This window comes from Ursus americanus, chromosome 3 (genome assembly GCF_024610735.1).
Source record: "Ursus americanus isolate L20-20 chromosome 3, mUrsAme1.1.p, whole genome shotgun sequence".
Classification (NCBI taxonomy): domain Eukaryota; kingdom Metazoa; phylum Chordata; class Mammalia; order Carnivora; family Ursidae; genus Ursus; species Ursus americanus.
The window spans coordinates 94,277,805-94,293,872 of record NC_142129.1 but is presented as its reverse complement, the minus strand read 5'-3'; the positions used below and the strand labels follow the sequence as shown (position 1 = coordinate 94,293,872).

Genomic DNA, 16,068 nt, shown 5'->3' with positions numbered 1-16,068 from the left:
GACCCACAGAGACGCACAGAGATGAGGCCTCGCCACAGTCTGATATCCAAAGTGACATGGCTCCGTGAGCAGGCTGAGCCTGGGGTGGAGCTACGGGTGGCCCTTGTCCCTGCTAGGCCCTCCCTGCCTGCCCCCCGTCAGGCCTGCAAGACAGAGGAGACTCTCAATTCCACCCGCACACCCACCCCTCCTACGTGGGCTGTGAAGGACACCCTGGGAAGAACTCCAGGCCCGTGCTGGCACGTCGGGGGCACTGGCGGTCTGAGGCTGCTCCTGGTTCCTGAAAGTGCCAGCACCCCACAGCCCTTCCTCACGGGGAAGGAGCAGGGTCAGCACGAACCTATCCCCTGTGCTTTCCCTGACTCCTGGTCCCACAGATCACAGTGGGAGAAAACAAGGTCCCCATGCTCAGCCCACGCACGCGCCACCCAGCTTCACAATCCCACCGGGCCTCCTTTCCGAAGGTGAAACCCCAGCCCGCTGAGTGCGCAGCCTTGGGTCCGTCTGGGCTCAGACTCCTCACTGTGTCCTCCTGCCCCACACGCCTCACCTGCGAAGTGCTGATGTGGGATAACACACCCTGTCCTTCTTCCCTGCCACTCCCCAGTGAACAAAGACGCCAACGAAAAAATGCTTCACCACGACATTACCTTCTTCAATAATCAGGGTTTCACCAGCTGCAATCAGATCTGTAGAGATACACCCCTCGTTCAAATCATCCATCCACTCTTCCATCCGTCATCCTCCCATCCACCCACACACCCATCCATCCATCCATCCATGTACCCGCTTATCCATCTCATCCTTCCTTCCATCCATCCATCCGTCATTCACGCACCCATCCACGCAACTATCCGTCCATCCGTTCATCCACCCACTCAAACACAACATGAGCTGAGCTTTGGACCTGTGTGCACTCCAGGCTGCTCAGGCCCGTGTGGGCACCATACTGACCCCTCTGGGAACTATCCAGGACACGTCTGAAGCAGTAATGGGTGTGGCTCATGGGAAGCAGACCCTTGTCAGGGAACCTGCATCCCTGTGAATGACCAGACCTCTGAAAGCCGTCGACCAGGGCGCTGGCATGCTACAAGAAAAGCAGCCCACAGCATTTCGGCGTCTTCTGTCCTCCCACCCGACTGCAGAGCACGGGAACCACAGGACTGAAAAGCGTGGTCTTCCGCGGCCTCAGCAGGAAGTCCTGCTCCCGTCAGCTCCACTGAGTGCTGCCTGAGAGACGCAGCCTTGGATCGTGAGCGCGGCACAGGCTGTAGGGGGCACGTGCTGCAGCCATGGCCAGAGAGGCGGGGAAAGCCACTCAGGGTCCCTCCTGTGCTGCCAGAAAGGGCAGGGATGAGTCAAAGCAGACCCCTGCCCCGCAGACCTGGGCCGACTGCCAGGGGGACAGGCACTGCAGGGGGAAGGATGGGATCACCCGGAGAGAGGTATGCATGGCCGGCAGGCTCATCAGCCCTCCGCCCCCAGGGGAGCAGCCAACCCCCATCCTGCAGTGGGCACCTGGGTCCCTCAGACAGTCAGAAGGGCCAGTGTAGAGACGGGAGAAACCAGCAGGTGCCTAGGGCCCCGGCCATCGGCCAGCATGAACTGTCCTGATGTCCACTGTGGCGGGCAGGGCCCTCCCTGGCCATGACCGTGTGGGGGACATGAACTCTGAGTGGACTATGAGGGGGATGAAAAATGAAGAGGACTGGGTCTGGCATGTGGAAATGATTCCACTCCCGCTGTGACCCAGAGCTACAGACCCAGCCAAGAGGTTAAGGGCCACCACCTGAGGGCCAAGGTGGGTCGGTAGTTACGGGAAAGCGGAAGACCACCTCGTGTCTGGGGCTCCTGCCCCGAGGGGCCGGGCTGGGGGCTTCCCAGGCATCCGCGCTGCCGGTCAGGGATGGTACTGAGAAAAATGGCTTTGATGACCGCAGGACACGCCCACGGTATCCCCCGCACCCGTGATCTTTCCATGGCTTTCCTAGCAGTTGCATTACTTCGTCATTCTCACAGTGCTGAGCAAAGATCCTGGCAGGTACGCCTCCGACCCTTCACATCCCCATGGCTGGCTTGCAGAACAGAACCTCCGCCATCACTCAGGAATGCATCGGAGCCGGGGCCCTCACCCACCGCCCCCGCAGCCAGAGCCGGGATCACGGACCAGCTCTCGGCCAAGTTCTCTGGCACGCCTGGGAGCCCTGGTCACATGAGCGTCCGGTGCACACGAGAAATTCTGAACACTGGACTGCATTTCATCGTCCTGCACCCCTGCCAGGCCTCCCCGGCCCACCACCTCCAGCCTGAGCTCACCCCGGGGCCATGCTTTGTCCCAGCCTGCCCCCAAGCCTCCCCCTGCCACTTAACACGGTCCTGGAGCTCTCGGAGCCCAGGGACGGGTGCTTTCCCCTCCGTGCCTGCCCTGATCAGCACAGTGGCTTCCTACCTGCAGGACGGGGCTCCCTGCCCCCAGAGGGTACGCACCCCGTCTCCACACACACCTGTTCCATAAAGCGTGTGCTGCACAGATGTACCAGAGGGATGTGGCTGGTGCTGGCCAGAGGCATCATCGTGAATTTTACAATCACTGAGAAGTTTTGAAATAAATAACTCAACCAAAGAACAAGCTTTAAAACCCATGAGCCATTGTTTGGGCCCTGCCACATCCAGGAGGCCAAGCAGGGACCAAGAGCTTTGACAGGTGTGGGCCCTGAGTGGGTGGGAAGTGTCTGCAGACTAACCGGACACACCGTGGCCCAGGAGGGCAGGGGGCCAGGCACGCGCCGTTTCTAGAATCCCCAGAGCCCTGAGGCAGAGCCCGCCATAGTTAGCAGGGAAGACGCGGGTTTACAGAGTGACAGAGGCAGGGAACCCCAGCTGCCCCCGAGCCATTTCTGGATCCAGGCACTGGGTGGATGGGCCTCGGAGGTCCCGTGGCTTTAGGGCTGCCAGGCTTGTCGCCGGTGGGGGGATGGCCACGGCCTCACGCTTCCCTTGTCCTCCCCACAGGACAGGAGTAGAGGCTGGGAGTAAGGAGGCCCACGGCAGGCAAGGCCCGAGTGGGAGGTGGGCCCAGCGCCAAGCTGAGAGTGACAGAGGAGGGACCACCGGGACAGGGGCAGCAGATGCTCTCAGGATAAGGGGACACGGGATTAGGACCCAGTCACAAGTTCTGGGGAGTCAGGAAGTGCACACGATACGGGACTCCAAGAAGAATGTAAGCAGGGTGTTGACCAGGATGGACTGATGTGGGATCCACACAGCAGGAGAGACCCAGGCCACTGGCCGGATAGGAGGTCTGGAGGGTCAGCGCTGGAGGAGGGAGCTGGGGCCACGGGGGCCACGGGAGCCAGCATCCAGAGGGGCTTACATAGGAGACCAGCAGCCGCCTTCTAAAGGAAGCAAACGCCGACCCCCAGCCCTCGAAATAAAAACTGGAAGGAAACGGAAACCTCCCTCTTTAGATTTTTCTCATCCTCCTAGCTTCCCTCCTCCCATCTTTGGGGTGAGGTCCCAGACGTGAACGAGGAGTCCCTTGGGCACAAACCACTGGTCAAGGTGACCAGCCAGCACTCTGTCCTCATCTGCCAGGTCCTGGGCCCCCTCCCAAGTGCAGTGAGCAGCCGAGGGCCGCCGGTCCCCCGCTCCCCCCCGTTCCTCCCAGGAACCCCATGTCTGTTCACTACAGAGCTGTCCTGGTAGGAGGGGCTCTAACCCACTGCAGTTAGGGTATCCGAAGGGTGTCCTCACCAACAAACTCCACGTTCAGATGTCCCGCGGGCCACTCACCCAGCTGGAAGACCACCGTCCCCAGTGAGCTAGGAGTTCCCCCACCCCGCACAGGACAGCCCCTCAGAGGGATTTCTTGAGATGGGAGATCTTTGGAGAACAGGCGCACTTCGGGAAGACTGGGTAGGGGCATCTGCCATGCACCCGTCACACCACCGGGGGAGCCCCAGGGCTCGCCCCTCCGTGTCAACCATTGGGACAGGCCTCCCCATGTCTTCCCGGAGAGTAGATTGTCACACCCCCGCAGCCACCTAATGACACAAGCCCACCACTCTGGAGGTTTTCCCCAGAGTCACTGTCTGAACTCGAGGCCACATGGGCATAGGAGATGGTGGCAGTGTGGCTTAGCGCCTGCCCCGCAGAAATGAGGAGAGAGGCGGGCTTGGGTCAGCTTCCCAGAGGTGAAGGTGACCACAGCCTTCAAAGTCGGGAGTGGGAGGGGAGGAGGCATCCCTGGCCACACAGAGCTCAGATCCCACCCTGGGCCCCCTTCCAAGAGGCCGGGTCCGTGGGTCCACGGGGACAGTGACATCACTGTTCTCACAGGAAGGACACAGCAGAGGTCACCAAACGGGTTTTCCAGGACAGCACCTGGACCAGGTGAGTAAGCAGCCGTCCAGAAAGAAGTGCCCCCAGGGGGGCCGCCCCTGGCCCAGCCCAGTGAGTCCCAGGCTGCTTTGGAGGAAGGGCCCTGGCCACAGATGGCAGTGGTCACGTGCATAACTGGCCCAGCCTCCACGGGGGCCACACTCGGGCTTTACAGGCTGGACAGGGTACAGGAAAGAAGCTGCCTGATGCACGTCCTCCCAGACGGCCATGTGCATTCTCAGAGGGGCCCCTTGGAAGGGGAAACATAACACAAAAACATAACCCAAAACAGGACTGTACCAACAGAGAAAAAGCACCTCAAAATTCACCTGTCACTGCCTACCCCCTCCGTGATCATCTCACCCCCCACACCCCCATGGTCACTGCCCCCACACCCCTGTTGTCACTCTCCCCACACTCCATGGTCACTCTCCCCACTCCCTGTGGTCACTGCCTCCCCACCCCTGTGGTCACTCCCCCCACACCCCCTGGTGTCTGCACCCACCCCCCCGGTCACTGCCCCCCTACAACCTGTGGTCACTCCCCCCAATCCCCTGTGGTCACTGCAACCCCAGTCACTATACCCCCCACCCCCATGGTCACTGCCCCCACACCCCCGTGGTCATTCCCCCCACACCCCCTGGTCACTGCTCCCATGCTCATGTGGTCACTACTCCTACTCCCCTGTGGTGACTGCACCCAATCCCCGGTCACTGCACCCCCCCACCCCCATGGTGACTTCCCCCATAACCCATGGTCACTGTTCCCACACCCCCTGGTCACTGCTCCCATGCTCATGTGGTCACTGCACCCCACACCCCGTGGTCACTGTCCCCACACCCCAGTGGTCACTGCCCCCACACCCCGTGGTCACTGATCCCACACCCTGTGGTCACTGTTCCCACACCCTGTGGTCACTGTTCCCACATCCCGTGGTCACTCCCCCCACACCCCGTGGTCACTGTCCCCACACCCCCGTGGTCACTGCCCCCACACCCTGTGGTCACTGTTCCCACATCCCATGGTCACTCCCCCCACACCCTGTGGTCACTGTTCCCACACCCCCTGGTCACTGCATCCCACATCCCGTGATCTGCAGGATAGAATCCCCCTCCACAGTAGAGCTCTGGGCTCTTCCCACTTCTCCAGGCTGACCTCTCACCTGGCACATTCTCCCCCCCACCCACCCTGTGTGCTGGGTGTGGTGCACACATGCGTGCATGCACACACGGCACGTGCCCCCGCCGTGCGTGCAGCATGCAGCTCCGGGGAGACTGCGCTCTCCCCCGGGACTGCCCCTCCCACAGCGGCCTCTGCCTGAAGGGTTTCCCTCCATCCACTGGGCAGCCTCCGGACCCCAATCCCGTGGCACACAAGATCCACACACCAGAGCCCCATTTGCTAAATCGACGCACCGCACCCAGCCACGCAAAGTCTCGTGTGTCTGGTCGGTGGGCTCCCTCTCACCCCGCAGGTGCCCAGAGGGGACCCACCCAGTCCTGCCTCCCCATGCTCCCCACCGGCGGGGTGGTGCCGGGTCTGGCTCTTCCACATCGCTCACAAGTGTGTTTCTAAATTAACGTAATTGCTTGTAAGCTTCTCTGTGGTCGAACTAATAAAAGTGTTCTGGGATCAGCATCCTCTGAAAGAGGAAGGGCAGGACGTGGACACGTGTCCAAGCCGGCACCAGCCCCCAAGCAAGCGCCCGGCTGGCCTCTGTACTAGGTGTGTGTTTGATGTTTCCATCGTGAAAACAAAACAAGAGCAAGTTCTTTTTAAAAAAAAATGATTCCGATGGGCTCTCGTGAACTCCTGCCTTGGGTCTCCCAACCCCTGGAGCTGAACACTGCCCGGGCTATGGCCGCCACACCAAGGGGCAGATTCCCAGGGGCCCCGCCGAAGCCACGATGCCGCTCCTCTGTGACCCCTGGCGGCTTTACCAGGGCAGCTCCTGGTGTAGGGCCTTCCCGCCCCAGCCCCGGTTCAGCCGCCTGCTCGGGCACGGCCCCCCCAGGCTGCAGGACTGCTGGGCCTCAGTGTCCCCAGCCGCCCGGCCACAGCCCTGGGACGTTTTGATGCCTTCATGTATCTTCGGAGCCCCCGGACTCTGACTCGAGCCACAAAGAGGCTCTCCCGTCACTGTCCATGTTTGATGCTCGAACACAATGGACTTTGGAAACCAGCCCCACCCCCACGCCCCCCCACCCCCCGCCCAGGGCACAGTGAGATCAAGGGAGACGCCTCTGATGTCCTCTGATGTCTGTAAGTGAAGATCTGCCACAAAATAACAATCAGAGATCTTCTGAAACCCTCAGGCTAAACGGCTGGATCCTGGGACGTGCTCCCTGGCTGGTTCTTTGTGCAGCAGCGCACGCAGTGTGGTCCACGAGTGAGGATTCCAGGTCCCTCTGGTCGCAGCCGCCTCCCGAAGCAAGACGTTAACAAGAGAGCGCTTCCCTCGTACAGGAAACCAGGCAGGGACAGGGAGAACCGTGCACCAACAACCCCACAGAAGGACATCACGCGGGGTCGCTGTGGCACAGGGCTGGAGAACGTTCCAGAGCGGACGCCCTTGCCCAGATGCTAGCGCGGCACGAGGCTGCCAGTGCAGATGTGCGAGCCGCCCCCCTCCCCCGGAAGAGTGCACATTCACGCGGGCCGAGGGCGCTAGGAAGCCAGCACACCGGGAGGGCCTCCTGAGGACAGGTCAGTGCCAGACGGCAGGAGGAGCGCCAGGAGGGCCGGGCTCCCAGGCACAGCCCAGCTTCAGGGGTGCGGGCCCGGCTGCAGACCATGTTCTCCTCGTCCAGAGTGCTGTGTCCCGTGTCCCCAAATGTGGGCACATGGTGCCTCGGGGCCCACACGGGCCACTATGTGAACCATCAGGCCAGTCCCTCCCTCCAAGGTGGCTGTACCCCTGGAAGGCTGGGCGTCTACTTCAGCAAAGGAAACACCCGGCCCAGACACCTGCTCTGCCCTTTAGAATCAAGACAGGAAGCTGCCTTCACGCTGGGAAGTGCCTCCTGGCGACTTGCACCGGCTCTGCCCGCAGGACGTGATGGCCGGAGGGGAGCTCCCCGCACTTCTGGTGACCCCGCACTTCCGCCATGGCCCCGGTCCTCGGGTCCTTCCCCTGGTCGGTCATCCTCTCCCTGTGTGCTGGGTATCCTCACACGGGCATCCTGTCCCCCCTGCATCCTCCCCGGGTGCCCTGTCCCTCTGCACCTGGGTCTCTCCAGCCCCACCCCCCACCAAGGGGAGAACCCCTAACTCCAGACCTAGACACCCCATGGCCCTGCTGCTGTCCCTCCACCCAAGCTATAGACCCACAGACCCCACCACAAGCCCGGAGCAAGGTGAGTCCTGGATGCTGAGAGGAGAGTAAGCAGCCTCAAACCCACATATCCAGACCCCGCACGTCTCGGTGGCACTCAGGTCTCCGGATGCTACCAACACACGCACATGCTCACGTGTGTGCGTGAACACACATGCATGTGTGCACTAGGATGCACACACATGTGCACAAAACTCATAGGTGTGCCCACCAAGGTGCACACACATTACACGTGTGTCCAGTGGTCCATGCATGTACACACATGCACGTGTGTGCACCGTGTACACGCACACTCACAAGCACATACACAGAGGCCCCACACGGACAGCACTGGGAAGCAGAAAGCCCTTCCCTCATCAGCTGTTTGCCCTCCTCCCGGCCTGAGGGCTGGAGGCAGCCTGGACCCCAGCACCTCCGAGATCAAAGCAAATCCTGCCACCTCCAGTCCAGGAGCACAGGGTCCAGAGTCTAGGGAACAGAGGAGGATCCAAGTACGGCAGCAAGGGACAGTCTGCCCCACCCCTCGCCCCCTGCATCTGGGGAGCACAGGATGGGGAGCCTCAGGGGCATGGACCCAGGCTGGGCAGGGGCCTGGCCCTAGTCACTGTCCCCATGCTCTAGCCCACTCACCCGACCTCCCCACCCAGGTGAAGCCCAGGCTGGCTCACTTCCTGGGAGGTCTCCGATGCCACCCAAGGTCATGGACTGGAGGACCCTGTGCCCCATACCCTTCATATGAGAATGTGGTAATGCTAATATACAGGGGTGACGTGTGGTGTGTACAAGCGTGTGCCTGTGGGTGTGCAGGTGTGTGTGTGTGTGTGTGAATGTGGACAGGTGTGAGGACGTGTGCATGAAGTGTGAGTGCATGACTATTTGTATGTGCATCTGGGGGGTTCATGTGTGTGCGTGTGCACATGCATGTACGTGTTCCAGACAAGGGGCCGCCCGTGACCAGCACAACTAAGCGGCACTGAGGCACCTGTAGCCAGTGACACGGAGTCTGTCCCGGGGGCATCACCCAGGCCACTGGGCTGCTGTGCTGTCCCTCCTGCCCCAACCCAAGCGCCCTGCCTGGCGGGCAAATGGACCCCCGAAGCCCCAAGCCCACAGCTACAGGCCTCCGTGTGGCTGCCCCTGCCGGGGATCCAGGCCAGCCGTGTGCAGGAGCGCTCCCATGGCACGACCAGCAGGAAGTGGTGGAGCATGTCCCGAGCACACTCCATCCAGACAGGCAGCCCGCCACCCCCATCCCGGGCGTCTCTTCCAGCCTCCGACCAAGACCAGACACGGGGTCACGGAGTCACAAAACTCGCAGGTCACAACAGGCGGCTCTCAGCGCACTGAGCGCTGGCCCCATGCCCAGGGGACAGGAAGGTGCCTGAAGACATACCCGTTCCAACAGAGCCACGGAGCCCCCAGAAGAAACCAAGGCATGGGGTACGTACCCCACCTGAGGTCCCACAGCCAGGAGCTCCACGCCCCCCTCCACACAAGCCCGCCACCCCATCTGAGTCAGGAAACGCAACGAGGATGTTTCTGGACTCTCAGTCTGCAGGATCAGAGCCCAGATTATCCGTCCACCTGGGAGCTGAGCCCTTGGCCCTACAGACTTCAAAGGGGGGACAGGAGAAGAAAGGGCATCGCCCAAAAACCATCAGCTCCCGGGAAGGGCAGGTTGGCAGCTCTCACAGCAGGTAGGGACCATGGCAAGCAGACATTTCCCCAAGGACACTGCTCTGGTCTGACCCAGGCAGCAGCACCCACGTCCACTCGTGGGACCCCTGCTCCCCACTGCATCCCAGGACTCCCAAACAGAAACCCGATCAGATGCCTCTGCTAAAAAGACTTGCAGGGCCCGGCACTGTTTTCCAAACAGGAAATGCTCCGTGTGCCCCCCTCACCTGCCCTTTCTTGCACACCCACCTCCCTGGCTGAGCCCCAGACCTCCTCTGTCTGGAGCACACTGGCCTCTGGAAGCCACCCTGAGCCCTCCATCTGCCGTGTGCCGTGTGCCGTATCCCCTTCACATGCCTCCGAAGGTCACATGGACTCCCCACCCCCTCCACCTCCCCACCCCCGGCACAGACAGGCACAGACAGCAATCCCAGGTATTGACCAGCGTCCCCCCACAGACAGTAAATTCCTGGACCGCAGGGGGTCTCATTCCCACTGGGCCCCCAGCCCCTAGCCTGGGGCCTGGCCCCCAAGTGTGGATCACAGAGCTATCCACAGACGGTGCCCCCACCAGGTCCACCAGTGGGGCCGGATGCCAGCCCACGAACAGTCCCTGTGTCCTGCAGCGGCAGCAGCACCCCTACCTGGCACCTGCTGGGGCAGCAAAAAATAGTCCCCAGGACTCTGCTCTGAGCTGGTGCCAGCCCTTGCCTGAAGCCAGGATGTGTCCCCTCAGCATCCAGGCCCCATTTCCCATCAGCCCAATTCCTGCTGCCCTGGCCTGGGCCATTCCAGGTGCTTCTTCAAGTTATGGCCAGCTGCTCTGGAGAGAGGCTAACAGGAATCTCCAAGGAAACAGACCAGGTTATGGGGAGGGAACCCGGGACCGACAGGGCAGATGGGGGGGTGCAGACTGTGGGGAATCGGGTGTTCCTGGCGGGGTGCCCACTGGGCACAGACCTGGAGCCCTGGAGAAGACACCCAACACCACCTGGGGCTCGGGGAGTGTCAGGGCCCTAAGTGTGCAGAGTGACAGGAAGCCCGAGGTGGAAAGAGCTGAGCCCTGTCCAGCCAACAGAGGCCTGGGGAAAGGGGGTCCAGCCAAGGCCAAGGAGGCTGTCTTTGGGGTGACTCCTCACCGAGGCAGAGAAACCCTCTCCCCACCTTCACACTGCCCGGTGTGTGCCAGGAGGACCCACCTGTCTCCCTCCCCCATCCAGCCCCACCTAGCAGCCCTGGCTCAGCCAAGGCAGGTGGGTGCACCAGCAGGTGAGCAAACAAAGTGACAGGACCCAGCCAAGGTCGGGGAGGAGGAGGGAGGTACCGGCGGGAGAGAGGGGCCAGCCTGGGTAAAGGGCCTGGCTGCCGGGTGCAGGGCAGCAGGGGCAGGAGGCCTGGGGAGGCCGTCCAGCAGAGGCGGAGCCCAACTGGAGGAGGGGCTCTGCTGGGTAAGGGTCCAGCCAGGAAGCAAGGGCAGCGCGGAAGCGGCCTGTGGGGGGAGGGGCCAGGGGAGGCGGTACCCGGGCCCAGCCAGGCGGCGTGTGGGGGTGAGGGTCCTAGAGAAGGCAGGGGGAGGGGTCGGCGGGGGGCGGGGCGGAGGGAGTGTCCGGTGGGGGGTGGGGGGTGGTCGGCGGGGAGGGGGCCCGGCCGGGGGCGGGGCGGAGGGAGCGTCCGATAAGGGGTGGTCGCCGGGGGCGGGGCCCGGCAGGGGGCGGGGCACAGGTAGCGCCAGTTCCCCGCCGCAGGAAGAGGAGCCGGAGTCCCAGGAGTGGGCACAGCCCATGCGGGAAGCGGGCAGCGCACACCTGGGCGCGGCAAGCCCCGCGGCGCCTGGGCTCTGAGGGAGGTGACATCGCTCCACCTGCCTGCAGCACTCCAGCTTTCTCCAGAGCTCAGACGACCTGGAGGGGCACAGGGGAACTCCCGCCCACCCCCATTTGCCCTCGACAATGGAGCTTTCTGTTGTCCTGCCCGAGGCTCAGAACTGGGGAGGGAGGGGGCACGAAATATATGTCACTTACATTGACAGGCAACCGAACAACACCATTTTGCACACAGCAGTGGCCCCTGGATGGGTCCAAGAAGATACAGTAATCTTGCCCCACGCCGGCCAAGAAGTGGGCATTTGGGGCTGTGGGGCGGGGGGGGGGGGGGGGGGGGGCCAGGAGCAAGCTGGAGCTGGCAGAGACTCACACACAGCCCATGAAGGGCAGGGCCCCGGGGGTCTCCTGGGGGGGCACCCTGAGCCAGCTGCTCCTCTCCAGACATACCCCGCTGCCCCCACCACCACTCTAAGACCATGACCTTGGCTTGCACACTTCTGACTCTGCTTCCCCACCACTGCCGCCCAGTCCCCAAGCACAGTCACTCCCTCCTCAAGCTCTACCGTGCAAATCCCTGAGTGCCACCACCAGGGAGCAGGGGTCACACCTGTGGCGTCCCGCCCTTTCCTCCTCCTTACCCCCCATGCCCCCTAACCTACCCCAGGTCTCCAGCCCACCCCAGCCTGGCCTGACTGCCCCACTGCCCCTGAGCAGACCTCAGGGGTCCCCCAACATGATGTCTGCGGTTCTGACACATGGCTCAGTTAAATAAAAATGAATTTCTGTGCTTCGTGTGTACATACAACCAGTGGGCAGGGGGCAAGGGGCAGGAAGAGGGAAGGGGCCCAGTCTGGTCAACATTTACGAGGCTCCTCCTGGGGGCTGGGCTGGGGGGGAATGAGACCGTCTCCCTAAACTCCTTGTGCCCTGGCTAAGAGCAGCGGCAGGCGCCCCTCCCAGCGAAGGGCGGCAGAACAGCGCTCCAAATTTCAACTGTGCGGTCACCGACCTTCTGGGAGAGCCTGGGCCAGGCTGGGGGCCACAGGGTCCCCAAAGCACGCGGCCTACATCCCAGAACTCCGAACACCAGGGTGGTGCAGGATTGCTGTGGGAACCTCCCAGAGCCTCCCTGTGGAGGGGCAGAGGCTCTGGGGGCCCCCCGCGTGACCCCCCCCATCTCAGTGCCCCGAGCAGGAGCAGCTCTCTTCCTCCCGAGGCACAGACACTCCACCCAGGAGTTACTGCAAAGGCAACAGCCCTGCACAGACGGCCTCGGTCACCCGTCACCCTGTCCTTCTGGGCCCCAGCTCACGTCCTGCCCCAAACCAGCTCCCGAGGAACATGGGGCTGTCGGCACGTGACTGCACTGCAGGGTAGCCGGGACGCGGTGGAGCAGTGAGCAGAGGCCCTGCCTGGCACATGTGGCTCCCACCTTCCCCACTGGCCTCCCGGCCCATGCACAGACTCTATGCCCGGGGCAGCACCCAGGCCCCTCACCACGTTTGTCTGCACCCTGTCTGTTTGTCCACATCGCCGCCACCAGTAGCGACCTGAACAGGAACGTTCTAAAGATGCCAAAACAACGTGGAGGTGGCAGAAGACTCTGGATATGTGCTTTTCCAACAGGAGTTTTCCACCTGCATGCCAGCTCTGCGGGTAGGGAAACTGAGGCTCTGTGCAGGAAGGGTGTGCGTTGCCCAGGGAGCCAGCAGCAGCCAACCCCAGATGCCTGCTCCCTAAGAGTCCACGCTCTCAGGATAGGCTCCCTTCCCCCCAGAAGGCCCAAAACACCTTTACAGGCAGATTCTTTCCTCGCCGTTAGTTCTCTAGAAGGAATGACCAGAAACTATAAAAAATCGTTTCAGAAAAAGACAACAGTACAACCTTTCATTAAACCAGCTGAAACCCTAATACACCAGTTCTCGGACCTCCCCTCCCCACACGGAGCTGACCTGGCCACTGGGCCTCCACCTCTGGTCCTGCTGCCCCCCCCCTCTGTGGGGGTCAAACACACAACAGATGGGAGGGTTGTGGGGGAGGGGTACAAGAGCACTTCCTAAGGACTATAAGCAAGGGCACACACAAGCCGCCCATCAGAGGCAAGGGGAAGGCCTGCCGGAGAACCCTCCAGAACAGAACCCCCCTCCCCTCCTTGGGCGCAGGTAGCCCTCTTCCCTTTTCTCTGCCTCGCCTCTGTCTCTACTTTCTCTCTCTCTTCTCCCCACCTCCACAGACCCCTTCCCCTGCACCCCCCTGCCAGCTCCCTTCCCCCATTCCCTCCTCTTCCCCTCCCAACCCTCCCCCAGCACGTGCTGGCCTCTCTGGGCCCTGAAATGCACATCCAGCATTGTGTCTACCCTGTGTGTCCATGGCCCCTCTGACCATGTGCGTCCCTGGCATCACCTGGCATCACCGTCTGGGAGCACCTCCCTCAGTCCTCAGGGGGTGGGCCCTCAATCTCCCCAGACCCTGCTGTCTGCTTCTCCTCATCCTCTCTTTTTCTTCCAAAAGCTTGCTCTGTCCAGCTTCCCCTCCTCAACCCATCTCCTCCATCTACCACATTCTCTCCCTAGATGGCTTGCCCACCCCATCGGATTCCCCCCATCTTCCTGCCAAAATTCTGCCAGAGGCAGAAACAAAACCCTCCTTCAGAGCCCTCCAAGCCCCAGTGGGCTGGGCTGGGCTACACTGCCCGGGCAGGCTCGGAGAGCCACACACGGCAAAGACATCTGCCTCCAGCCTCCCTCCCAGATCCCCTGCTGGGGAGGAGCCCATGGGAAGCAGGAATCGTCCTTGTCCTCACCACTGTCTCGCTGGCCGGCCCGGAAGGCAGTGACAAAGTTCAGATGCTGCCAGCCTTGGTCAGGCCTCAGCAGGGGTGGGGACCTCTGGCAAGGACCAGAGCCCTGTTCGACCTTGGCAAACCTGTCTCTCTAGACCAGAGATGGGTCCACAACGGGCGCCAGAGAGACTGGAAGGGACCCAAGTCCGTGTCCCCTCCCCACATCCCTGGGGAGCCGCAGGCTGGGGGGGAGACTCTGCCAGCCCGGCACGAGGTCCAGGCGCACTGGATAGGATCCTGGAGCCGTGCGCACAGCCAGCAGGAGCCCTGCCTGATGGGGCCGATTCCGCGCCCACTTTCCGTTCCTCCTGCGGGATGCGTGCAGCCAAAGAGCGCCAACCTGGGCTCTGGCCGGGCTTGGCGGCTCACCAGCTGCCTGACCTTGGGCCAATCCTTGCCCTCTCCACACTCCTGTCTCCACAGCCCACACCCAGGGGAGCTTTGTGGATGGCAACTCGGAAAAGAGCCCGGCCCTAGCTGCCCCCACTGCGTCCTCAGCTCAATGAGTGACCTTGAACACCCCCACACTCGGGGCCTCAGTTTCCCCACCTGCCCAATCTGTAGGTGTGCAGCTGCCCCCCCCCCCCCACCGTGTTCCCGGTCCCTCCCGGGCAGGTGTATGTCCCAGACCCGACGGAGGGCGCGCAGCGGCACTTACCGTCCTCCAAAGACGCGGGCGCTTGGCGGGCACCAAGGTGGCCGTGACCAGCAAGTGAGAGGCGGCCACCACGAGCCCGAAGCCGACGGCCAGCAGGCTGCGCACGGGCAGCAGGGCATAGGACACGAAGGTGACCAAAAGGAGCTGCCAAACTCCCTGGTCGGCGGCCGCCGGCCCCGAAGCCGCGCCGGCGTGGGTCCCCGCGGGGCGGCCGAGCGCGAAGGGGCAGCAGAGCAGCGCGAAGGTGAGGCTGAAGAGCAGCGCCAGCTGGCCGACCTGCTGCAGCTGGGGCACCTGCAGCGAGCGCACGTTGGTGACCACGAGCAGCGCCAGGAAGAGCACGCAGTGCGCGGGGTGCGAGCCCCTGGCCAGGCCGCCCGCGGGCCCCGGCGCGCCCAGCAGCTCGGCCAGTGCCAGCGCGCCCGCCAGCCCGCTGAGCACGGCCAGCGCCTTCAGCGTGGCCGCCTGCTCCAGCCGCAGCGTGTAGCCGCGGAACAGCGCCTCCAGCTCGGGGCACGCGAACTCCTCGTTGCACGCCCGCAGCCCGCGCCGGCCGCCCGGCCGGGCCGCCCGCTCGGCGCCCCCGGACTCGCCCGCGCCGCCTCCGCCTCCGCCGCCGCCGCCTCCGCCTCGGCCGCGCGGCGCCCCCGCCATCTCAGCGCCATGCGGCGGCGGCCGGGGCGCCGGGGCGGGCGGGCGCGGGCGGGAGGCGCGGGGCGCGGCGGGCAGACTCGGGGCGCCGGCTGCCCCGCGCGCGCGCCCCGAGCGCGTCCCCTCCTGCCGCCGCGCGTGCGCACTGCGCCGCCCGCCCGCCCGCCCGCCCGGCCGCGGTTCTTCCGCGGCCGCGCTGCGACAGCCCCGCCGAGCGCCGAGCCGAGGGCCGCGTGACCTCGGCGCCCGCCGAGCCCCGAGCCTCAGTTTCCCCGCCGGCGCGCGGCGCAGCCCGCTGGGCCGTCTCTTGGGGCGTGGAAAACGCAGGAATCCTGCGCTATGCCCTGGGGTGGGGTAGGGGACTCCATCGTGCCAAACGTGTGACTCCCCCCCCCCAAAGTATGAGCAGGCCCCTTGACTCTAGAGGCGCCCGGGGTGGGATCCCGGGGCCTGCGGTTCACCCTCCCGCCCCCCGCGCCCTCATGAGGGACCCTCGCGCCGGGCCCTGCTAACCCCGTGAGCGAATGCGGGGGCGCGCGACGTGGGACCGCGCCTCCCGGCTGCCAGACGGAGGAGTCAGGCCAGAGTCCAGGCTGGCTGCGAAGCTCTGGGTGCAGGGATGGGGCAGGAGGCGCAAGGAGAAGGGACATTGCCGTTTGCCTTAAGGGGGACCTGGAAACCAAAGTAAGGGCGGGCTGTATGC

At 63.6% G+C, this 16,068-nt stretch overlaps 1 protein-coding gene across 1 annotated transcript in view; it reads right to left on the bottom strand.

Annotated features, from left to right (window-relative positions):
- ADCY1 (adenylate cyclase 1) overlaps window positions 1-15,368 on the bottom strand; it is a 117,249-nt gene extending 101,881 nt beyond the window's left edge. The window contains exon 1 of the mRNA XM_045793578.2: window positions 14,715-15,368. Within this exon, the coding sequence (XP_045649534.1) occupies window positions 14,715-15,368 (654 nt within the window). The remainder of the gene's footprint in view (window positions 1-14,714) is intronic.
- Window positions 15,369-16,068: the final 700 nt, after the last annotated feature.